The sequence below is a fragment of the Lepidochelys olivacea genome (genome assembly GCF_965140295.1).
Source record: "Lepidochelys olivacea isolate rLepOli2 genome assembly, chromosome: 5".
NCBI lineage: Eukaryota > Metazoa > Chordata > Testudines > Cheloniidae > Lepidochelys > Lepidochelys olivacea.
In genome coordinates this window covers 16,385,529-16,410,936 of record NC_140415.1, presented here as the reverse complement: position 1 = coordinate 16,410,936, position 25,408 = coordinate 16,385,529, and the positions used below count along the sequence as shown (strand labels likewise).

Sequence of the window (25,408 nt, the reverse complement as noted above, 5' to 3'; positions counted from 1 at the left end):
TTTCCTACAAGAGGTGCAGGAGTTCTCATCATCCCCTCCTATTGTTTGTTTTAATCTGTTTTAGATTGTAATCTCTTCAGGACAGGGATCATATCATCCCGTGTGTTTGTACAGTGCCTCACTCAGAGGTGGCCTGGTCCTTTTAGGGGCCTTTGATTGTGGAGTTACCGTGATACACATTACTATTTTTTTACTAAAATTTATTAAGTTGTTATCAAGTCTGTCTGGTATCTCTGAGCATCCAGCTTGGTTTAGAGACTTCTGGGAGGGTCATATTAAAGCTATCTGAATTAAAGATTTGATACTCAAGGGACAGATTGATTGTAGTTGATTTTTGTTTTTCGTTTTTTCACTGTGCTCTGTGATGGAGTTATCTCCTGCAGGGCCATCAGTATCGACCATATAATCATTTCTCTGTTCCTGCTTAGTCGATCAAATGCAAGTGCCTGTAATGGAGACTTACACAACATCGTCTGAAGCTGGGATCCCTGGTGGATTGAGTTTTAATGACAGATTTTTAATATAGAAGGGCTTTGATGAGAGGATGGAATTAATAAACCCTTTATCATAGATCAGATGTGAAGAGTCAAATCCTCAGCTGAGCACCCAGGGCAAGGAGCTTAGCTGGTGCGGTGGAGATGTGCAGGGGGAGGGAGAAGGGGAGAATAATTCTTTTTCCAACCTCCTCCCCAAGCAGAGCAGCATCTGCAGAGCCACTCTGATCACTCGGGAACCCTAAGGTACAGTAGTAGCACCCCAGCCCTAATGCTTCCTATACAGTCAGGTGTTGTTGTGAAGTTCCTTTAGAAGCTGCCCCAGGTTGTTTATCATGGAAAAACACCCCCAGCAACCCCGCTCCTCTGGTCTTGATGCAAAAAGCTCGTGGTCTGCAGCATCCATGTCCTGCCAAGGTGGTGTCGCACCAGAATGGCCAGTTGCTAGGGATAATGCAGAAGTTTGAGGAGTGTGTGTGTGTGTACTGGCCCCCAATGGAATACATGTCCAGTGTGGTGAATCTTCTGAATTTCTAATTTCCTTGACTTTGTGATGAAGCGAGCATCCAGCACAGATCCTGTGTATCGTTGGGTGCTGGGGCTGCTGCTAGCCCACCAGGCTCGCTCGGACTGTAGAACATATGTACCACCTTTCTTTGGACATCAAAACAGCAGTTTCTCCAGTCACAAAGGTTCAATGTTAAGGTATTCCTGTAATGTGAAATATGAGCAGATAGAAATCATTGCATAAATTTCATATCATCTGATGATTTTCACAAGGACTTTCAGAATGCTAGGTTCTCCCCTTCCTATTAGCTCAAATGATGCAATCTTCAATAGAAGTTTTCAGTCTCAGCAAACAGCTTCCCAAGAAAAGAAGCACTAAATTTGATAGAGGCCTTATTCTTCATCCGCTTAGTCCTTTTTAAGTCAAAGTGAAGTTGAGCACATGAGCGAGTGGCCAAACTTAATAAAAAATGTGCTATTTTTACTGTAGGGGGAGGAGACCTGTGGTTTGAGTACAGGAGCAAGAAGTAGGAATCCCAGGTTCCAACCTTGTCATTGATACTGACTGACTCAATGTGTTGCAATGTGTTCACTTATTTTCTCAATGCCTCTATTTCCTCTCCTGTAAAATAAGGTTAATAATATTTGTCCATCTGACAGATGTGTTGATCTGGGTTATTGATTGTAGAGTGCTTTAAAGATGTACTAAGTAGTATTGTGTTTTTCCCCTGTAACCTTTGTGTGATATGATAGTACCGCTAACATTAACTGAAGTATGGGGGGAAAGGTATTGCAGTTATAGCAAACTAATGTGAACATTAAGTGCTGCCCTTGAATTCTTTCCTGCAAGATCTGTCTGACAGCCATGATGTTGGCAAAATGTGTGCACTCGGAGATTTACACCAGACTGTTGGATTCCTTATGCATAAAGACAAACTCTTAATTGGTGTGGAGATCTGGATGATGCCACATACACCCTATTGCATGGAATATCAGACCTGCTCAAATATATATAAACCGGTTGACTCCCAGTGGCTGAACCAAAGAGGGATATAAGCATAGAAGCCTTAGTATTAATATAGCTGATAGTGGTCACCTGCTGTTTTGGAGCTGAATGTCCCAAATACTGTTCCCAGTGGTTCAAATGTGCAGGTGAATTGACAGTCATGATGCGTTCAGCACATTGATTCGTTGAGTTTTCTGGTATGCATAGACAAATAAAGCTTTTTTTAGTGTATCTTTCTCTAGGAGATGCTTCAGGCTTCTTATCTGACTTGTAAACACAATTCACTCTTGTGCTTGTGCAGTCTGAATTTCCTTCTGTCAGACGTTATAAAGGCTCACTCTGATCTGTGAGTTAGATTCTGACTGCAAATTATGGCTGTCAAGCGATTTAAAAACAATCGTGATTAATCGCACTGTTAAACAGTAATAGAGTACCATTTATTTAAATATTTGTGGATGTTCTACATTTTCAAACATTGACTTCAATTACAACACAGAATAGAGAGTGTACAGTACTCACTTTGTTTGTTTTTTATTACGAATATTTACATTGTAAAAAACAAAAGAAATAGTATTTTTCAATTCACCTAATACAAATACTGTAGTGCAGTCTCTTTATCATGAAAGTTGAATTTACAAATGTAGAATTATCTACAAAAAATAATTGCACTCAAAAACAAAATAATGTAAAACTTTAGAACCTACAAGACTACTCAGTCCTACTTCTCATTCAGCCAATCACTCAAACAAGTTTCTTTTTGGGAGATAATGCTGTCCGCTTCTTATTTACAATATCACCTGAAAGTGAGAACAGGCATTCACATGGCACAGTTGTAGCCGGTACTGCAAGATATTTACCTGCTAGGTGCACCAAAGATTCATATGTCCCTTCATGCTTCAACCACCATTCTAGGGGACATGTGTCCATACTAATGGGTTCTGCTAGGTAATGATCCGAAGCAGAGCAGACTGATGCATGTGTTCATTTCCATCATCTAAGTCAGATGCCACCTGCAGAAGGTTGATTTTCTTGTTTGGTGGTTCAGGTTCTGTAGTTTCCGCATTGGAATGTTGCTCTTAAGACTTCTGAAAGCATGTTCCCTACTTCGTCCCCCTCAGATTTTGGAAGGCACTCCAGATTCTGAAAACTTGGGTCAAGTGCTGTAGCTATGTTTAGAAATCTCACATTGGTACCTTTTTTGCGTTTTGTGAAATCTGCTGTGAAAGTATTCTTAAAATGAACATGTCATCATCCGAGACTGCTATAACATGAAATATATGGCGGAATGCAGGTAAAACAGAGCAGGAGACTTACAATTCTCCCCCAAGGAGTTGAGTCACAAATTTAATTAACGCATTATTTTTTTAACGAGTGTCATCAGCATGGAAGCATGTCCTCTGGAATGGTGGCTGAAGCATGAAGGGGCATATGAATGTTTAGCATATCTGGCACACAAATACCTTGCAATGCCTGCTACAAAAGTGTCATGCGAATGCCTGTTCTCACTTTCAGGTGACATTGTAAATAAGAAGTGGGCAGCATTATCTCCTGCAAATGTAAACAAATTTGTTTGTCTTAGTGATTGGCTGAACAAGAAGTAGGACTGAGTGGACTTGTAGGTGCTAAAGTTTTGCATTGTTTTGTTTTCGAGTGCAGTTATGTAAAAAAATTCCTACATTTGTAAATTGCACGTTCACGATAAAGAGATTGCACTACGGTACTTGTATTTTTCAATTCATCTCGTACTATCTTTTGTTTGTCATTTTTACAGTATAAATACAAAAATGATAATATAAAGTGAGCACTGTACGCTTTGTATTCTGTATTGTAATTGAAATCAATATATTTGAAAAAGTAGAAAAACATCAAAAAATATTTAATACATTTCAATTGGTATTCTATTGTTTAATGGTGTGATTAAAACTGCGATTAGTTTTTTTGAGTTAATCGCATAAGTTAACTGCAGTTAATCAACAGCCTGACTACACATATTGGCCAGTCACAGCAGGGTAGTTTTACATGATACGTAGTGGTCTTTGACATGCATCTGGGATTGTAATCTGGCCCCAGAAGTGAACAGAAGAAAATTGCAAGTTTAGCTTTTCTACCCTGCAAATCTCTGCTGCTGATCTCTATGGTGGATATGAAACAAATAGGAAAAACAATGTGCATCATTCAGAATGAAATTAGAAATGCTATTGCCAGAGAGACATTTCATTCTTTAAATTAAGCAGGAAAATATATTACTATAATTATTCCATAGCCACTTTTAACCATAAAGCCCTGTTGGCAGGCATTTATATATAACCTTTAACAGTAATACACTGGTTAAGCACAGTTCTGGTTATGTGTGTATCCTGGGAATTGTACATAACCCAGGATCTCCCAGTGTGGCTGATATGAAAAGTAGTTTGACCTTTTTTTCACTTCCTACTAAGGATGGGGATGTACTGGGCAGCCTTCTTGCAGGTGGGTAGCTCCCCTTTCTCCGGACGCCCCATTTATCTAAAAGCTTCCTTTATCCTCTGAGTCTTTAGCTAACCAGGTTTGTGCTTTATTTGAAATAGCCTCTCTTCCTGCATTCCTAATGCTGACTCTTTGATCCGTGAAAATCAATGGTAGTTAGGTACTTAACTCTCTTAGGCTACTCTCAAAATCCTAGCTTAAGTTCCTTGAGAATACTGAAGTGGTCATGTAAAACCACTAGACTAAGCGTACATCTACACTTGAACTGGAGGTGTAATTTCCAGCTCAGATAGACATACCCATGCTAGCTGCAGTCAAGCTAGCACACTGAAAATAGAAGCGTAGCTATGGCGGGGTGAAAGCAGTGTGCAGGGCTAGCCACCCAAATATGTACCTAGGGTCTCAGATACGACTATATTTGGGCCAGCTTGCATGTCCTGCCACTCACACCACAGCAGCTACAGGTCTATTTTTGGTGCACTAGCTCAGTTAGACCTAGTGTGGGATGTCTGCCCATGCTGGAAATTACACAAACTGCTCCAGTATAGACATGCCCTTAGATGTAGGTGCACGAAGGCTAAGGAGATTTTAAAAGGCAAGTCAGAGGACTGTTGTGGCCATGGAATGTGAGTGACATACTCTCTCTAATTCTTGAGAATGTTATAACATTGTTTGTTCAGTTTCCAATACTCTTCCACAATAAAATTCCTTGAAACTAAAACTGAATGTTGACACAGTAAACTTGGCCATGTCAGAGATCATCTAGCTCCTGTCTTCCTCAATTTACTGCACTTTGAATTCTCTGTCTACCTCCATTTGGGAACTCTCTCTCCAATTCTCACTTGACTAATTATGTGATAGGTTTATTTATTTCTGGGCTCTGGAGAGTAAAATGTGTCTTCCTGAGATAATATGCAAACTTACAAATGGGGTCCTTGTTCTTAATGTTGTATTCTGTTGCTTACAGGCAATTGGAAATGCTAAAACAACCAGGAACGACAACAGTAGTCGCTTTGGGAAATACATTCAGATTGGCTTTGATAAAAGATACCATATCATTGGTGCCAACATGAGGACGTATCTGTTGGAAAAATCAAGAGTTGTATTCCAGGTGAGTTATGCAACATTTTCCTTTGGACTCCTTAATTTTTTTTTTTTTAGTGAACTAGTATTTTTTTCCATAAAGGTAGATATAGAAACATTAAAACCTTCCCTTTTATAAGTCAAACTTTTGGCAGACCCTGGTTTTGGAGAGTAGTCTAACAAATTTTGGCAGTTGTTCTGGGTTAGAGGGTGAGGACATATGATGGTGGTTTTGGTTGTCAGAGCTTTGTATCACTGCTCTGTTTTAAAAAAGCTTTTTGAAACATTAAGAACATAAGAAAGGCCATACTGGCTCAGATCACTGGTCCACCTAGCCCAGTATCCTGTCTTCTGGCAGTGGCTGGTGTCAGATGCTTCAGAGGGAATGAATAGAACAAGGCAATTATCGAGTGATCCATCCTCTGTCATCCAGTTCCAGATTCTAACAGTCCGAAGTTTAGGGAAACCCAGAGCATGGTGTTGCGTTCTTGCCTTACTCGTTGCCCAGCTGCACTGTAGATATGCTTGTGAAACACCATGATTGTTTTGTACTTGGATTGTAAATGTAATAGCTGTTAGGGTACCTAGAGCTCATTTATCATTCTTTGTATTATTTTTTAAAATCAAATAAATCAAATAAATGAAATGAATTGGAACGCAGAAACAGAGATCACAGGATAAATACAATGCATTAAGGCTCTTGTTAGATGTTGCTAAAAAAAAGGTAAAGTAGAATTATGGCCCTAAATATATTAATCTAGGAAATAAATGTATTAGAACTTTGTAGTTATTTTAAAAAGTACAAGCCATAGAACTCTAAGTTAAGGTTTAAAAAAAAAAAAAAAAAGCTCCTCGGAAAGTCACAAGACTTGTGTTGGGTGTATAGTAGAACCTTGCTAATCTGCAAATGTTATGATTAGCACACCAAAAAGAGCAGTCTTGTCCCCCGTTTCTCATCAGAGTTTTAATGAAAGGTGGGTACTGAATTAAAAGTTACTTATTGGTAAGATTTTGTTCATTTTTAAAAAAATAGTTTGGGGAACAATTTTCTTCAAACAATTCACTTCATACAATTCACTTCATAGTATTTTAATAACTCCTTCTTTCCTTACCTGCAACCTCACTTTTCAAATTCAAATCCCGCTATATAAATGATTTATTCGGTAAGACCTCTCAAAAACAGTGGGTGTATGTGTAGAAACACACACACACTCATCCCTAACTTCCTATATGTGAGCAGTCTTTTTAATGGAACTACTCATCAGCTTAAATTTGGGCGCGTGCTTAAGTATTTTTCCAAATCAGGCCATAGACTGTGTGAATGTATGTCTGTGGTGACGGTAGTCAGGATCATGTGAGATACACATTTGTTTTATATATAAATATGTGCATCATTAGGTTCAGTCTATGCTTTCTGTATCTTAGCTAGTTGACTGGATCTGGTTCAGCAAAGCACTTAAGCATGTGCTTCTGTGCTTTGTTGAATTGGAGCCTACGGCAGGGAATTTGCTTCTTCTATCATTTGTAAATTGCCAAGCAAGTTTTCATGGGTCTATCAAGGTTCCTTCCCCACTCTGATCTCTAGGGTACAGATGTGGGGACCTGCATGAAAGACCCCCTAAGCTAATTCTTACCAGTTTAGGTTAAAAACTTCCCCAAGGTACAAAATTTGCCTTGTCCTTGAATAGTATACTGCCACCACCAAGCATTTTAAACAAAGAACAGGGAAAGAGACCAGTTGGAGATGGCTTCCCCCAAGCCCTACACCCCCTTTCCTGGGGAGGGCTTGATAAGAATCCTCACCAATTGGTACAGGTGAACACAGACCCAAACCCTTGGATCTTAAGAACAGTGAAATATCAATCAGGTTCTTAAAAGAAGAATTTTAATTAAAGAAAAGGTAAAAGAATCACCTCTGTAAAATCATGGTAAATACCTTACAGGGTAATCAGATTCAAAACCTAGAGAATCCCTGTAGGCAAAGCCTTAAGTTACAAAAAGACACAAAAACAGGAATATACATTCCCTCAAGCACAGCTTATTTTACAAGCCATTAAACGAAAGAAAATCTAATGCATTTTCTATCTAGATTACTTACTAACTTTACAGGAGTTGTAAGGCTTACATTCCTGATCTGTTCCTGGCAAAAGCATCACACAGACAGACCAAACCCTTTGTGTGTCCGTCCCCCCGCCCCGCATCCAGATTTGAGAGAATCTTGTCCCCTCATTGGCCATTTTGAGTCAGGTGCCAGCGGGGTTACCTTAGCTTCTTAACCCTTTACAAGTGAAAGGATTTTGCCTCTGGCCAGGAGGGATTTTATAGCATTGTATACAGAAAGGTTGTTACCCTTCCCTTTATATTTATGACAGGCTCAAAGCACAATTCACAAATAATAATAATGTTTTGCATTTAAATATCACCTGTGATCTTGAAGCATCCCCAAGCATCAATATTTTTACCTGTAGTTAACAAAACCTGCACTAAGTTCAAGCTCTCTTCATTCTTAAACATCAAGGTTTCTGCAAAAGAGTGGAGTCTTGGCTCAGCCTTAAAGTTTCCAGGCTTTTGATGTGTGCTGTAACTACCCTGGACACACAGCTTTTCTGAGAGGCTTTGATACTTGACTTCATGAACTGCAGATTAGTCAATATCCTTACAGCAGCTTCCCTCCCCCCCACCCCCGCATAACAATAGATCTTTACCTAGAAATTCAAATAATTGGCAGGTTCTGTGACAGTAGCTGTGGTAAAGAGGCATAATCGTAAGCAGGGTAGCAGTGCTCCTGTACTGTGGGTGTGATCCAAAGTAAAGATGGCTGCCCAGTGAGTTAAGAAGAGCTGACTAAATCTTTTCAAACACTTTCTCTCTAAATCGAAAAGTGTTGGTTTAATAGTAAGGTGAAAGTAAAATTGTTTGGTTTTTCAGTGTTAATTATATACACTACCACATTCAATGTAACTGTTTTACATTCACACAGGTAATATGTTTATGTTGTTTCACATGAAAGAGTAGTGGTTCCTGATTGCCTGCTCTGTAAGTTGAGCTAGTAGGGACTAAGGGCCACATTTACAAGGTTATTTAGGTGCGCAAAAATGCAGAGAGGTGCTTAGAAGGAGTTACAAAAGAACCTGATTTAGGCACCTACCTGCATCTTTGGACACCTAAATGTCTCAGTAAATCTGTCCCTAAGAATGCTATGATGAAGGCAAGATGCCCCTGAAAGGAAAGAAGCTTATATTGCTTAAAACTGACCCTTGGGTTGCCTTTAGGAAGCCATGCTGACTATGTAGTAATGTGAAGTTGCAATGGTTGGGAGGAACCTTGGAAGACGCTGCTGTGAGTGGCAGAAAAATGAAGACCGTTGACTGTCCTTAAGTCATTGGCTCTAAAGTAACTCCATGTTTTTGTTCTGTAGGCAGAAGATGAACGAAACTATCATATCTTCTATCAGCTGTGTGCCTCTGCCAGTCTTCCAGAATTTGAAGACCTAGCTCTAAGTAAGTACGCTACTCCTGCAACCCATTGGGTTCTCTGAGGTGCTTGCTACATACAGCCTGTTCTTTGCAATAGCAACAAGAATATACACTATTACTATAAATGCAGCCCTACAGATTCTCATTGGTTAGATTCTGTGTGCCAACTACAGAACTAGACATCTTACCCAAAAGGTTTAAAGGGAAATAAGTTTGGAAGGCTTGTTCTTGTCGATAGAGTGCATGTTTGTCCACATCCCATCATCCAACAATGTGGTGCATCTCAATCAGATTAAACCTCAAGGTTGCAATAGCTGAGTGGCTGCAGGCTAAAACTGAGGCTCCTTGCGGAGGTGTGTAAGGAATGTTATGTGGTGCTCGACCTGATGTCATCAGGTTCACTTTTGTGATCTCTGTTACTCAAAGTGTAAAGTGGGAACAAATGACAAACGATTATTAGAGGTCACTCATGATGAATCTGAGTGAAATACATCTTATAGAAGCTGCTTGTTAAAAAGTGACACTTTTGGAAGAATCCTTCCATCAAACTAGCCGTCGCTTCTAGTTGAGGTGGATGGACCTACACTGGTGGAAAAACCCTCCTGTCTATACAGGGAGCATCTACGCTACAGCGGTGCGGCTGCAGCAGTCTAGCTGTGCTGCTATAGTGTAAACGTACCCCTAACTGTTCAACTTCACATGCGAACACCCAAAGTGTATGTATGGGGGTATCCCTGTGACAGACCATACATTCCACAAGCTAGAAAGATTTTCAAAGGAAGGTTTTCAAAATCTGAGCTATGACAAGGCTGCAACAGAGGAAAAACTAAAAAGAGAGACAAGTTTTACTTAGAGAGAGACTTTTTTTTTAATTACGTTTTGGTCAAAGCCTTAGAATTCACTGCCAGGCTAGGAGCAGTCCCTATGGATCTTAAAACATGCCTTGATGTAATTAGCACTGGAACAGTAGCAAGGCAGAAACGCAGCTGGTGACCACACACACACCTCTTCATAAAGCTTTAAACAGAAACTAAAAACCAGTTAAATACCTTGTGGGCTAACCTTCCAGTCACACACTCGCCAATAGCACTATATTGTGCTGGCCATTTCCATTACAGGTTCTCCCTCCAGACACTGAAGTTGAAAGCCAGAGTCATAACAGTGTAAAGAAGCCCTCTCTGATTTGCCAGGGGAAAAACACTCTTTCACCCTTCAGTGCTGCCAGATGATATGAACAGACGTATTTTTAGGAGCATTGTTTAAAAAGATTTGTTAATTCCATTGATCTCTGCATATTCCATGCGAAGGGAATGCCAGCAGTCTGGGATGGTATCCAGGAGCCTTGAATGACTTTTCTGTCAGCCAGTTAGGACTGGGTTCATTCATTACTTAGTTTTAATTTTCTACCAGAATATTTAGCACCATACAATATAAAAACAGAACATGTGCACAAAGTCATGCAAACACAATAAATTATTATATCAGCACTTTTCCACTGGGGGATGGAGCCCATAGCTTGCTTCATGTGTCTGCAACTTGGAAGAGAGCCTTTTAGACCCTTGGCTGCTCCAGGATAATCAGGAAGCAGCTGTGGGCAAAAACACATTTCTCCCCTCAACGTAGCAAGAAGAATGCCACTTTTTCTCTCCAGTGTGGACCTTGGCATACTGAACCACACTTTTGTCCTCCCCAGACAAGACTAGTATTGTGATTGAACATCTTGAGAAGTTCAGACACTACAGAGATGCTGAGATACTATGGCAACTAGGGCCATATAAGAACCTAGCCAGAAGCTGGTACAAGGGCAAAACACTTCTACACACTGATTATGTGGTGCAACATGCAGAGAGCTCGTTATGCAGCTGCTCTGCAGCCTCTCTTGGATGCCAGTTAACTTCTGGGTTGACTCTGAGGTGCTCCTTTTGACATCTAAAGCCCTGAATGATTTATGATTTGCTTTGAGCAGGGGGTTGGACTAGATGACCTCCTGAGGTCCCTTCCAACCCTGATATTCTATGATTCCATGACCTCAGAGGCCACCTCTCTTCCCAAGTGAAAGCACGGCAGTTGGCTATCAATGGATGAGCTCAAGTCTCCTTCCTTTAAATTTTAGTCTTTTTCGGCAGAACATGAAAGAAAGCTATTTAAATGTAGGGTGTAGTGAGCATTGTTAATGGCAATACCATATGAGACAATGTTCCAGATAAAGGCCAGAATTCACTCCTGTGATCTCTATGGCGGATTGATGCTGTAGCCTGCTTTCCATACAGTAAACGTGCACTGGTCTCGGTGACTGTTTCACGTTGGTAGGGAAGAGCAAAACGACGTCTAGGTCTGCCAAACAGACTGAAGAGAAGAATTCTGCTCAAAACCTTTAGAAAGGCCAGTTTTAGAGTCTCTCCTAGCTTCTTCCTACAACCACACCTTGCAAGTTTTCTACAAGGAGCACTACAGCAAATTTTTGGAATATTCAAAAATGCGGCTGTGTTGGATGACAAAGCCCAAAGGCTAATGAATCAAGCACAGGATTGGGAACAGGAAATTCTGTTCCTACGTCTCCCAGTGACTGGCCTCAAGAATGGAGTCCACTGATTCTTCTTTACACACACCTTTTAGTTGTGTCTCAAAAACAGCTGAACAGGATTGCCACCATTTCACAGATAAAGAATCTGAGGCTCAGAGAAGTTAAACAGCTTGCCCAAGATCACACAGCCGATGACTTGGATTTTGACACTGACCTATCTGATACATAATATTGGAATTGGAAATGGTTCAGAAAAGGGCAACAAAAATTATTAGGGGTATGGAACAGCTTCTGTATGAGGAGAGATTAATAAGACTGGGACTTTTCAGCTTGGAAAAGAGACAACTAAGAGGTGATATGATAGCGGTCTATAACATCGTGACTGGTGTGAAGAAAATAAATAAAGTGTTGTTTACTCCTCATAACACAAGAACTAGGGGTCACCAAATGAAATGAATAGGCAGCAGGTTTAAAACAAACAAGAGGAAGTATTTCTTCACACAAGCAGAGTCAGCCTGTGGAACTCTTTGCCAGAGGTTGTTGTGAAGGCCAAGATTATAACAGGGCTCAAAAAAGAAATAGTAAGTTCATGAAGGATAGGTCCCAGATGGGCAGGATGGTGTCCCTAGTGTCTGTTTGCCAGAAGCTGGGAATGGGCAACAGAGGATGGATCACTTGATGATAACCTGTTCTGTTCATTCCCTCTGGGGCACCTGGCATTGGCCACTGCTGGAAGACAGGATACTGAGCTAGACTTTGGTCTGATCCAGCATGGCCGTTCTTATGTTCTTATTCACGCCCTTCCATTGAAGTATACATCACTTCACTTACCTGTCTGGGTCTATTTCTGCCAATCTGTAAAATAAATAAGCAAAATATGAAAATACAGATATATGTCCACATTCACCTGTAGGAGGTAAGTAAAGATTAAGGTCTCTATCTTATAGATGACACCAGCACACTTCATCTAAGCTTTTTCATAATTCACCAGTGGAAATTTTTGACCAAAAGTAGCTTTGTAATTTTTCACACTAAAAGATGCTATTGTCCAGAAGCTGCCAGTAAGCAGAAGAAACTGTTTTCAGGGGGATACATAAAAAGGGGAGCATGGAACAATGATAGATGGTACAGAACAGTAGTTGTGAAATGGTTTATTAACTTTCAGTATTAAAGAAAACCAAACATGATACACAGTAATGTTTTATAGTGTACCCTAATGCTTAGAGCAGGGGTTCTCAAATTTCATTGTACCATGACCCCCTTCTGACAACAAAAATTAATACATGACCCCAGGAGGGGGGACTGAAGCCTGAGCCTGCCTGAGCCCTATTGCCCCAGGTGGGGGAGGGGGGCCAAAGTTGAAGCCTAAGAGCTTCAGTCCCAAGAAGGGGGCCTGTAATCTGAGCCCCAGGGCTGAATCCCTCAGGCTTCAGCTTTGGCCCTGGATGGTGGGACTTCAGCTTTGGCATCAGGCCCTAGCAAGTTGAAGCCAGCACTGGTGACCCCATTAAAAGGGTCATGACTTGGGGTCCCAACCCACAATTTGAGAACCGCTGGATTAAAGCAAATTCAGGAAATTTCAGCTTGCAAAGTGTCACAAGAAATACTGTAAAGCAGAACACAGTTCTACCGTTCTGCTCTAGATTGCTGGGTAGGGGTCTGCATGTCATTCAGTAGCACCCAGAAGGTCAGCATCTTGGTTCTCACCATGCTCCTTACACTGAACCGTGTTGTGTTGGGCTTTCCATCTGAAGGGCTAGAGTCCTTCCCCTGCTTGGCCACCCGCCGATTCACTTTCTGTTACAGCTTCAGTCTTGAGAGTTGAGCGCCTTGGCCAAGCTTATGCTGAAACCAGAGCCCCAGGGTTTTACCAACATCTGTCTCCTTTCCTTCATATTGGCGCTTGCAGTCTCAATGTGTGCTGTTCCTGTGCTCCTGTAAAAGGTTATGGCAGCTGTTCTGAATGCTCAAAACTTTGAGACACCAAACCTCCTGGGTACTCTCACTTGCTTAGCACCAGGCTCACCTAGGATCTCCAGGGCCTGAACTTTAACAGCAAAAGGTAGGTCCACTGATTGGAAGCCATGGCACACAGTGGAAGTGCGCAGCTGCACATGCTCCGGGGACCTTCCCTCTAAAAAACACGTTTTTTTTCCCCCTGACTGCCTGACATACATACTCAAACTCATAAACTTTGGGGTCTGAGTCAAAGTGGGTCTTTTCTTCCATGACCGTCTCTGGCAGAAATGTTCTGCAGACCAAAATTCAGCCCTCTGTGACACATGTAACTTCCACTGTGGGTTTGTACAGGTGTAACTACTTGGAACTTCGAGAACAATTCTCTTGATGTACAAAAAAGAACAGAATCCAGCTCCTCCTCCTCTGTCGAGTTGGCACTACCGGAGATATCTGGAATTGAAAGCACAATGTTTTTATTGCTAAAACAAGCAGATCTGATTGTGTGCACAGACTATTTTTACATTGTCGCTTTCTAGAGCAGAGCTTCATTTTAAGGAGACCATCTGCCCTCCAAAGGTGGGCAGCTGGGGGGGGGGGGGGGCTACAAGGAGAGTGTTCTAAAGTAAGTACAACGAAATGTAAGCAGCAGGTTATGTGCCTCTCATTTGCTGATGCATTCATTCTGTGTTTGCTCTTCTCTTAGCATGTGCTGAAGACTTTTTCTACACTTCTCTGGGAGGCGAGACAACTATTGATGGAGTTGATGATGCCGATGATTTTGAGAAAACCAGACATGCTTTCACCCTGCTTGGTAAGGGATTATTTGAAAGGGTCCAGTTGGAAAGCTTCCTAGTAAAACACTTGGATGTCTGTGTCTTGCAAAGGCTTTCAATATTTTGCACAAGCTCTAATGTAATAATGTAACCTGCAGAGGCATAAATCCATTTGCTTTTTGACCTACTTAGTTTTACCTTGCTCTCTGTGTAGGGAATGTGGGAGTTTCTCACACTCACGTCAATAACTAGTGAAACAGAGGGGGGGAGGGGAATTGGGAGAATGACTGACTAGAGATTACCCCAAAAGGAACATTTTAGGTTTAAAGCGACATCACAGTTTTGATTTAGTCTGTTTTGTTCCTGTGAGTCTGTTTCCAGGAAGTGCAAAAATATCTTTACTTTCTAACTTAGTTCCTCTTCAGCCTGGCTAAACACAAGGTGATGTGTGTCATTGCATACACCATCATACTATCCTTGCCAAGTATCAGAGCAATGGAAATAATGGGCCAAATTGGACTCTTGACTGTGTAGTCAGTGGAAGCCATGCACATGCAGCCAATGGCAGAATGTCCCAATATTAATAACCATATGCAGCGTTCCTATAGAGTACAGTACAGCAATCTGCCACCGAGGTGACCTGACTGCAATACTCACTACTTATAAGGAAAATAATTTTTAATAGAGGAAATAATTGGCGCTCTCAGAATCTTCTACATTTACAGGGGTTGATTCCTATTCTTTAACTGTAGTTAATCTTTTAAAAGTAATTTTTAGCTCCTCCCTGCACTTCATTTTATTTCTTCCTATTTTGGAAGAGGAGTTTTTAGCACTGTGTGTGCTGCCTGCTATGCGAACACGGGGTCGCTGACCTTGTGGCTGCACCGATCCCAATCGCGGGGGATTACCGTATACACTGTTACAGGCGCGTCCTTTACTTACCCTTCCAGGCTGAAAGTCTCTGAATTACACTCAAATTTCAGATGTACATATTTTTCTCTCTAATTTCTCCTGGTCCAATCTCAGGGGCTCTACTCCAACCTCATCCTCTTTGGCCTCTGCTGCTTGTGAGGAAGTCAGTTATCCTCTCCTGCTTGACATCTTGCTCACACTAGGCTTTTGAGATACTGTCCTCTCGTGGTTCTCCTGTCCCTCCAACTCTTTTGTGTGTCTGTTTTTGCTGGCTCCTCCTCTTCTCTGTTGCACTCTGAGGGTGTCCCCAGGTTCTATCTCTGTGCCCCCTAGTCTTTTCACTTCTGTCTCTGGACAGCTGCAACTGTTTACATAGTTTCAATTATCTCTATGCTGATGACTCATAAAGTTCTCTCCACCACTGATCTGTCTCCTTCTGTCCAATCCCATGTCTTTTCTTGTCTCCGTGACATCCCACTCTTGGATGTTGTGTCAGGACCTTAAACTGAACACGGCCAAACCTGGCCTTCTCATTTTTCCCTTTCAAGGATTCTCCACTTCCCACCTCCTTTATTGCTATAAACCCATCACCATCCTCTGCATCTTTTAGGCTAGTAATCTGATTTCTTTTGTCTCCTCCCTTTCTGGCCCCTTCCCCCGCTCCAGGCTGCATCCAAATCCTGGTGTTTCTCCCTTCTTAACATGTTCAAGGTCTGAATGTTTGTTTCCTTTCACCCCAGAGCCAGATCTCTTGTTCAAGTCCTCCTTACATCCTGCCTTGACTACTGCAGTGTCCTCCTCTGACCTCCCACAGACACTGCCCCTGCTTTAATGTCTGCATTTTGTGTGGACTAAAGTCACTTTCCTTTTCTGTCAGTTTGATTATGTCATGCATGCTCTTCGAATCCCTTGACTGGCTTTGTGTCTCCTCAAGCCCCTCCCCTCCACTAGTGCTCCAAGCCTATGTGCATGTGTCAGCTTTTCATAAAATCACCACCATGCCTTCTTCCACTCAGCCATCCATGCATGATGCAAACTCCCTGCGCTCATCTGCAAATCCCTTAGCCTGTCCACATTTACATCTGATAGTGCCATAGAGCAGCCAAGTACTATTGCTTTTTGTTAACCCTACATTATTTTTTCCATCGCTGTTAATGACTAAAAAAAAAATCTCTGGAAATATAAAGGCAGGCTTGACAGACTGAGAACATCCAGAGCAAGTCATAAACCTGTAGAACATGACGACGTGAGAAGCAGACAGTGAACGTTTAAAGAGGAACAAACATCTGCTGAGATTTGAAGTGAGATTTTGTAGGGTAACAATATTCAGATTTCTGCGAGCGATGTTCCTGCTGGGGAAGCTGAAAAGAATCTGTCAGAAAACACTTGAGGAGGGAAAGTCTTGCACCAGCAATGGAAAGCCCTTAACAAGTACACCAGTCACACACTTGCAAGTTTTTTTGGCATGCAGTTTTGGATGTGCATTTTTTTTGTACATCCAAAAACTTTAAACTGCACGTGCAAATGGGAATGGACCCTGCAAACTGTGCAGTCAGCCACGTAGCTCGCATGTTAAGGGCTGTATTATACAACTCTCTCACGTTGGTGAGCTCTCACTCATATAAGTGATCCCAGTGACTCCAATGGGGACTATTTGAGTAAATGCTCTTCCTTGGCACTATTAGTACTCAGTAACCATTTTTAATACTGGCTTACCTCAGTAGCATAGCTTAACCTGGTTTCACTGGTATTAGCCTGCAATTTGTGCACCACAATTGTTTGTACGATCTTACAGTTATTACAGGTAAGCAGTTTTTCCCTTTTGTGTTATAAAACACAAAGCAAGCCCCTATGCAGTTGGTTGAATTGAAATCCCAAATGAGTTTAAATGATCATCATAGAGTAGTTTCTTAGCTTTCATGCAAGTTTTAAAATGGTATCCAATCCATCTGTAATAAAATCACCTTGATATGTCTGTTTAGGGTGTGAATATTTAACAGTTCATATGAGAAGTTTCTCTTGCAATCTCAGCTGTCACCTTGAATGATGATTGTTTATTGAGGGCATTCTGATGGTTTTTGAAATCATCCGTCCGGAAAGAAAATCAAACCATATAAATATTTTAAAAGAGAGTAAAACACTTTTTACGTTGTGAAAATTGGATGTCAATTGTTTCTTTCAGGAGTGAAAGAGTCCCATCAGATGAGCATTTTTAAGATAATAGCTTCCATCCTGCACCTAGGAAACTTGGAAATTCAAGCAGATCGAGATGGAGACTCTTGTAGTATATCGGTAAGTTTTTAGCAGGCACAGAAGATACTGTGTGTGCAATTTAGTGTATTAATAACTCCAGACAAGTTGCCTGTCTCTTGCTACAAAGGATGCCATCAAGTGTGTTTAGTTAATACCTTAATTTCTACTTATTTATTTTCTCTTGTTTTATTGCTTTTGTAGGCAACTTGTCAATAAATCTTATTTCCCGGATGTGTTTGTCTCTTTCCAGGAAATCATGCAGTCTCACTTCTTTTTCTGTCATTCTTGTAAAGCAATGTGAATGTGTTAGCTTACTTCCTGGGTTTTTAAAGTATAATGGTTGTCACCCTTAAAAACTGACCAATTGCCCTAGCAACAAATCTAATGTTACCTCAGTGTTTGCAGCATTCCCTAGAGTAAATATTAGGGAAACAGAGAGAGTATTGCAAATACTGAGGTAACACTTCAGAGAAACAAATACTGTGATACTTACCCCCTACGCAAGGTAAAATTGACAGGTCTTTAAAGGCAACCAGTGTATTAGACTCAACAGCGCTGTCTGCGGAATAGTGTTTGGGAATACATGCACCCTGTGGGAAATGCTAGTGCTGAATCAGTAGCTGCTGGTTCATAAGAATCCAAAACAATGGGCTACTGCCTCCTCTGTAAATAGTTGACTGGTTTTGGATTTCTCCCAGATGCAGAATATGGTCAGTCCTGGTGTCTCGCAAATACTTCGGGGATTTAAAGGAGAATGGAATGGGAGCATCTTTTGATACCTTTTCATACTGTAATAATTTTCAGTATGTGTCAGAACTCTGGTCTAAACCATTTTCCCATGTTCTTATGGTTCTTTTGGTTTCTGGGTTCGATTTGGGATGCATATTGCAGCACAGCCTTTCAGAAATGGTAGTGATTTTGGGTGCTGTTTATATATTTATCTTTGGGTGCCCAACTTGAAATATCTTTTAAAAGGGCTGAATATGTCCTTAAAATCAGGACCCTTTAAGATATTTCCAACTGGATCCAGAATTCATCACTTTTGGAAATGTTGGCCTGTCAGCACGAGTGTAAATGCTGGAATAAAGAAGTGGTCCTATTGTGCAACTAATTAAATTACCTGGTTTTGGTTGCTGGAATTCAGTGCTGTGAGAAATGAGGCTGCCATATATTTGTCATTGAAATGTAGCCATCCAGTATGCAAAAGAGTACAACATAGATAGCAACACAGGGTGGCTAAGGACAACATTTATTTATTAAAAGAGTACTAAAAACCAAAGATGCCTTAACAGTGATTCCCTCCATTGTTTTGGTGTGTTTAGTCAGACAAAATAAATAAAATAGCGAGTGTATGAATAGTGTTGTCCTCCCAATTATCACGATGTCCCATACTGAGTTTATTCTTAATTAAAATATAAGGATGTGCTCTGCACATATTGCGAGTGTTACTCTGGAGATGATGCAGTGTGCCGTTAGTTGGACACGGGGGACAATTTGTTTTAGATATTTGGCAATCTGGGTGCATAAACTAATCTGCTCCCACAATGCTGAATTCTATAATGGGTTTAGCATTGTTTAATTAAGTTTAAATGTGACTGCATGATATAAACTCCGTCCTGGTTATTACTTTTAATCAGCGATCAGAAAAATGTGGCAGAGCAAAAAGCATCCTAGAGGATTTTAAAAGGCATTCTCTCCCTCCCCCTCTTCCCCCCACCACCAATTATCTAGCTGGGTATTTTTGTTTTACTTTCTTTTGAAGTATGATGTAATGTTAACAAAAGACTGAACAATTTCCCACTCTTACAAGAAAGTGCCTGCAGGCTCACTCACATGTATTGTATGAAACCCAGCAACTGGCCAGGACTTCGTTGGTTTTTGCCACTAAAAACAAATGTGAACTTAAGACTCTTAACTAACTGCTTTTTTAAAAAAATAACTGCTGGAAAATAGGTCAACAACCACCTAATCTCTCATACTTTGGGGACCTAATTATACCAAGAAATCCCAAGAGTGCTTTGCAAAAGGCATGCTGTAATTTAATAATACAGTTGGCAGTGCCAAGCTAATGATTTAGAGTGTGATCCAAAGCCCGTTGAAGTAAATATTGGAGTCGTTGCATTCACTTCAATGGGTTAAAGGTAAAAGGAATCCAAGATTTCACTTTGATGTAGAAGGAAACAGCAGCAGCATCTCCAGACAGGGAGTTCGCCGCCCCCCGCTCAAAAGCCAAATGGTTGAAGTAGTGTCTGGCAGTGGTGGTATATTTAGGGGCTTGTCATAACACAAGGAAGTACATCTAGAGTAACAGAGCCAGCCATCCTGGTTTTGGTTCTCAATCACTTAGTGGGAGTTGAGGTTGCTCAGCAATTCGCAGGACAGTGTCCTTCGAGAGCTGGTTACCTGTTAGGTGTTGCATAGTTTGAGCTTTGTAGAAGGAACAAAACTGAACCACTGATGATACTCTACTCCTTTTTATGAAGGTTATGTCGCTTAAGATGCTCAGTGCACAGAGAAGCCATACAGCATGTAGTTCTGTTCTTGCAAAACCAACAGCGTCGTGTGGAGCTGGGCTCCATTAAATGTATCTTCCCAAAGACTAGAGAGCTTCAGTTAAACATTCTCATTTTTATGTCATCTCTGTCAGCCAAAGTTAAACAAGATAGAATCTCAGATAGAAACCAAGTGCTGATTTCATGTTTTGACCCTGATCCTGGGAAATCTAGAATTAAAATTCCATTCTGAATCAAACTTCTCTCTAGGAATCTACCACCAGGGCATTCATCTCTTCAGTGGTTCACATTATTTCAAGAGATTATCTCATTCTGAATCTATTCAGTCAAATAAATAGTCCCTACAAATTAGTTATCCACAGTTAACGACTAAATAGGAAATTAACATCATGAAGCCAGTCTGAGGTTGGTTAAAATCCTAAATTGCACAATAACTGTAGTAATGACCAAGCTCAGTGACACAGCTTGTTATAAATGGTAAAAGCTTGTGCTAAAGCTGTTTTGTTTTTTCCTCCCTCCACCTTCCCATCCGAATAGTAGGCAATCCTGTAGCTTAGATATGTGGATGTTTTCTTGTCTCCCGGCCTCAGCTCGCTGAGCTCCTGCTGAATTTGTATTTCTCTTTATATCCTAGAGTCAGGATGAACACCTGAATAATTTTTGCAGATTGCTTGGCGTGGAGCACAGCCAGATGGAGCACTGGCTGTGCCATCGGAAGCTTGTCACAACAGCTGAGACGTACATCAAGCCCATGTCTGTGCAGCAAGTTGTGAATGCCAGGAATGCGCTAGCCAAGCACATCTATGCCCAGCTGTTTAACTGGATTGTGGAGCATATCAACAAAGCCCTGCATACCACCGTCAAGCAGCACTCATTCATTGGGGTTCTGGATATCTATGGGTAGGAAAGGCCTCTGTTTCTTCTGCTTTCATTGGCCCGTCTGTTGCTCTGCTTCCTTTAGCTTGCCATGTTCTACTTCAGTTAAACATGAGTTTTTAGAAATCTGATCCATGCAAAATCTGTTCCCGAATGGATTGCTAGGGGAGACTGGATTTGCAATACATTGAATGGTAGAAGTTGCACTGAGCAGGATTACTTGTAGCCTGATCCTGCTAAGTGCTGAGCTCCAGGAGCACTGGTGTCATCCTCTGCCTTCCCTAAAGTGCCCAGCACCTTGCAGGGCAATGTCCTTATTACTTTCCCCCTCTAAAACAATGGATCAGGCTTGCAGGAAACTCAGACGCAGTGCAACTCTCTTTATAGGGAAGTAGAATTATGATGACTTGTTTAGAATACCCTGTCTCTGTATTGGGCTGTTCGTGCACAGACATCATGAGTTCTCCTTTCTATGGGCTCCGGCCTAGGAGGGTGACATGGTGTGATACAGTTGGTGACCTGTGCTAAACCAGTAACAAAGTCCTTGCCCCTGAGAGCTTACAGTATGAGGGAGCAAGCTGGTACAGCGAAAAGAGAACAAGCACAGAGCATCATGTGTTGTCTGTATTACAAAATTGGAATCCTGCTTCAGCTTTCAAAGCCTCCCCTTCCACTCTCTTGCAGACTTGGGTCTGTTTGGATGTAGGGCTTTGGTCCGGGCCAATCTCTATTCCATGTGAAGGAGGAGGGAGAAGGGGCTTTTTGTATATTAAAAGTCCTGACTGCTTTCATTGCATTCCAATGTGCATATAGACAGGTTTCAGAGTAACAGCCGTGTTAGTCTGTATTCGCAAAAAGAAAAGGAGGACTTGTGGCACCTTAGAGACTAACCAATTTATTGAGCTGTAGCTCACGAAAGCTTATGCTCAAATAAATTGGTTAGTCTCTAAGGTGCCACAAGTCCTCCTTTTCTTAATGTGCATATACTGTCTGTATTAGAGCAGCCCTCCATTTAGACCAGTGATCCCCAAACTTCTGAGGGTAGCACCCCCCATACCCCTGTCCATGACCCCTCCCAGGGCCAGGAGCAGGAACATGGCACAGGAGGCTGGGGGACGACACACAGACTGGTGTAAGGGGGCTGAGGCTGGGGCCGCAGCTGGGGGTGGGTCTGGGGCCAGGGGCAAGAGCGGAGCTGTAGCCAGGCTGCGGAGGGGGCCGGAAGCTGGGTGTGGCTCCACTCCCTCCTCCAGCCTCACCCTTGGCCCTGGGCCAGGAACAGAGCCACAACCAGAGGCTGGGGACAGGAAGCTGATAGGGTTGCCAAGCCTCCAGGATTGGCCTGGAGTCTCCTGGAATTGGCATCAATCTCCTGGTGACTACTGAAAACAATCTGGGAGATTTTAGTAGGATATTTTAAGAAAATGACATTGTCATGTTGGGGGGAAAAAATCTCTTGAAATAGCTTCAGGGTTGGCAACCCTAGGAGTGGAGCCATCACCGGGCTGTGGTGTGGGCCAGCACCTGGACCCCTGGCTGGGTGTGGAGCTGGGCAGGGAGCTGGGCCATGGCTGGCAGTAGGGATGGAACAGAGCTGGGGGGCGGGGTAGGGCTCGGGTGGTGCTTCCTACCCTATCTCCATGAGGGCTGGCCTGGGCCCTGCCGTGCCCACCTATGAGGGACACGCCACACAGTTTGAGGACCTCTGACTTAGACTAAAGGATGACCTTGTGACTAAGGTACAAGATGGGAGGTCCAAGAGCTGGATTCTCTTCCTAGCTCTGCTGTTGACTTGCTGGGCGACCTTCAATTAAATTGCTCAGTGCCTCAGCTTGCTTAGCTCTGAAATGTAATACCTGTGTCACAAGGGTGTTGTGAAGCAAGATGGGGTTGCAGCGCTCCTAAGGTTTGGCCCCGCCACCTTGGCTGGACCAGATTTGTGTGAGTGGAGTTGTGACCTGGCTCATGGGGTTGCTCACTCAAATTTGGCTTACCCAGACTCATGTCATCGTGGTGGCTGGGCCAAACCTGAGTGGAACAGGGACCCCAAATGTTAGTGCCTGGAGCATGAAGCCAAGTCCAGCCAGCCCCATGGGACAGGAGCCTCAGGAGCTGCCACACGACCCTTTGAAACATTCCGGTAATCCAATTTTGGGTCCTGACCCACGGGTTGGGTAACCCAGCCTTAGAACTTAGCCCAGGTTTGCCCAAAAGCTCATGTACAAGGATGGGGATTCCCTTTTAACCCAGTGCAGCCTGCGGCACCTTTCATCGCCTGAGCTCAGGGGCCAGCAGCAGAGTGCTATAGCAGGAGCTTGATTGTTTCCGTACCACTGCTGCAGAAAAAGAGCTGGGCAGTCTGCCGCGTCCCCAGAAGATGCGGACCAGTCAAGGGTGGAGTGAAGAGTGGGCCAATCCATTGCTATCCCTATCCTTACAGCTAAAGGAAAAGAGGTGGAACAATGGGACTGCCAGCAACCCCCTGAAGAGCTGGAAGGGGGGACAGCTAGCTAATCAGCCATCCCCACCCCGAAGACGTCAGGTAGAATGGACCAGGTAGATGGCCACTGGCCCGCCTCCGTACAACTATTAGATGTAACAGGGAGCTCAGGGCCTCTTGTGAATAAGTGATTAGTGGAAGGGCAAGGCAAGATGCCAAGCGACAGAGAGAGAAGCCCCAACACCAGGTAAAAACCCACCTGATGGCAGGCACAGTCAGAAACTTGGCTTGTCAAATCCTAATGAGTTTAGAACTCAAAATGGTACCCCACTCTAGGTGTGTTTTGAGTTTATTTACAGAAAGCTCACACAATCCTAGTCACTACTCAGTTAATGGAAATGGGGCAGGATTCTCACTTCTGCATAAAACACCATGGGATTTTTAACATTGTTTTCTCATGCCTGGGAGGTCTGTGATTCCATCTGAGAGAAAGCCCCTACCCTCAGCCACCAAGCCCTCCCATCCCCCCAGCCCACAGAAACACAATGCTAAAGCATCAATGACGTACTGACTGTGCTGGAAGAGACACTGCCTACACATTCAATATCCGCACGTCCTGCAGCACCTTTATGATCCTGGAAGGCTCCCATCAAAATACCGAGCCAGTATGACCCTGCCTACTTTGGGATCTGATAACAGATCAGTTTGAGGTGGTGTGGCTGTTGGCATAGGGATTTGTTAGCACCTAGGGTGACCCACACGGATACTACAAGATCCAGAGAATCCTTGAGGCCAAGAAGTTGCCAGCTGCAAACAGCATAAGCTGAGGAGTGGTTCTAAAGGAGTATAAGTCAGAGGAGCTTTTACAAAAATATTGTTTCCTGTCCAAGTTGCCTTGATTCCAGAGAGATTCCCTGTGGACTGTAATGTGTCAGAAAAATACTATTATTGAAGAAGGAGCCATATGGACTGTGCCAGGAAAGTGTAGACAAGTCAGTTGACATCAAAGTAAGAAACAGACAAACACTTGCAGAAATGTAAAGAAAAGTTGATTAGAGGGTAATGCCCATGAAATATTAAGTTAGACAAGAAAACCTCCATTACTGTGATACAACCACAGGACCTTTCTGCTGAAGATCATAAAAATGTGTCTCCCCTAAAACACTGAACCAAGATGACACAGTCAGTCTTCTGCCCAGTAGATGCTGCTGGCGTAAGAGTTACTAGCTGGGTACAAGGGTGTGAGCTGAGACAAAGTAAGATGGTCCCCAGTTCCGATGCCCCTCTACCAGATGGGCATTTCGTAACTTTTTTTGCTTTTCGGAGTATTTCATCTAGTTTAATGTGGGGATTGTGGCATTAATAAGTTCTGTATTATTTCTTCCTTCTGAAAGAGTGATGTTGCAGGACTTGTCTGTGTGTTAGCTTAGCAATCAGCTTCCTTATTTTCCCTCACACATAATCAGACCTGGGACCTTTTAGGCTGGGATTTTTAGACCCCTTTGAAAAGGCTAGCCTTAGCACTTATTAACATTTTTTAAGTGAATTGGTGTATGTATTCAGTGCTAGTGAAAAGTTCTGAATGGATGCCTGTGGAAACCAAAGTCCTACAGAGCAGAGGCTCCCCATGCTGCCCCACCAACAGCAGAGGAAAGAGATTATTTTACTGATTCCATTAAGAAATGATTGTGCAGGGTTCTGCCCTTAAATGTTCATAGGGAAAACCAGCAAAAGGCTATGCACCCCACCAGAGGGCAAATGGCAGTTCCTCTAGAGCTAAACCAGTGATATATTCAGGAACGCGCTCAGGACTGGACTTGGAGCTCCCAGCACTGACTCCTGAGGGAGCCTTGAACATTTATAATTCATTATTAGGGAAACATTACTATTATAACACCGCATATATGGTTCTTATCACCTTGAATCTTGATTAAGGTTACATTGTACTATATATATATATATATATATATATATATATTTAAGACTATATTATATCTTGGAATATATTTAAGGTGTCCGGCCAAATCCTGGATGTTATCCCTATGGGAGATGGGTGTCTGCTCTCTGTACCTTTATCACAAACCCACGATTTGTTGACACTGAAATTTTGTTTCCAAAGGAACAAA

At 42.4% G+C, this 25,408-nt stretch overlaps 1 protein-coding gene across 1 annotated transcript in view; it reads left to right on the top strand.

The window, feature by feature from the left end:
- Positions 1 to 25,408, top strand: part of MYO5B (myosin VB) — a 363,824-nt gene that overhangs the window by 190,931 nt on the left and 147,485 nt on the right. The window contains exons 6-10 of the mRNA XM_084628998.1: positions 5,441 to 5,584; positions 8,975 to 9,056; positions 14,219 to 14,326; positions 17,383 to 17,492; positions 20,601 to 20,866. Coding sequence (XP_084485124.1) covers positions 5,441 to 5,584; positions 8,975 to 9,056; positions 14,219 to 14,326; positions 17,383 to 17,492; positions 20,601 to 20,866 — 710 coding nt within the window. The remainder of the gene's footprint in view (positions 1 to 5,440; positions 5,585 to 8,974; positions 9,057 to 14,218; positions 14,327 to 17,382; positions 17,493 to 20,600; positions 20,867 to 25,408) is intronic.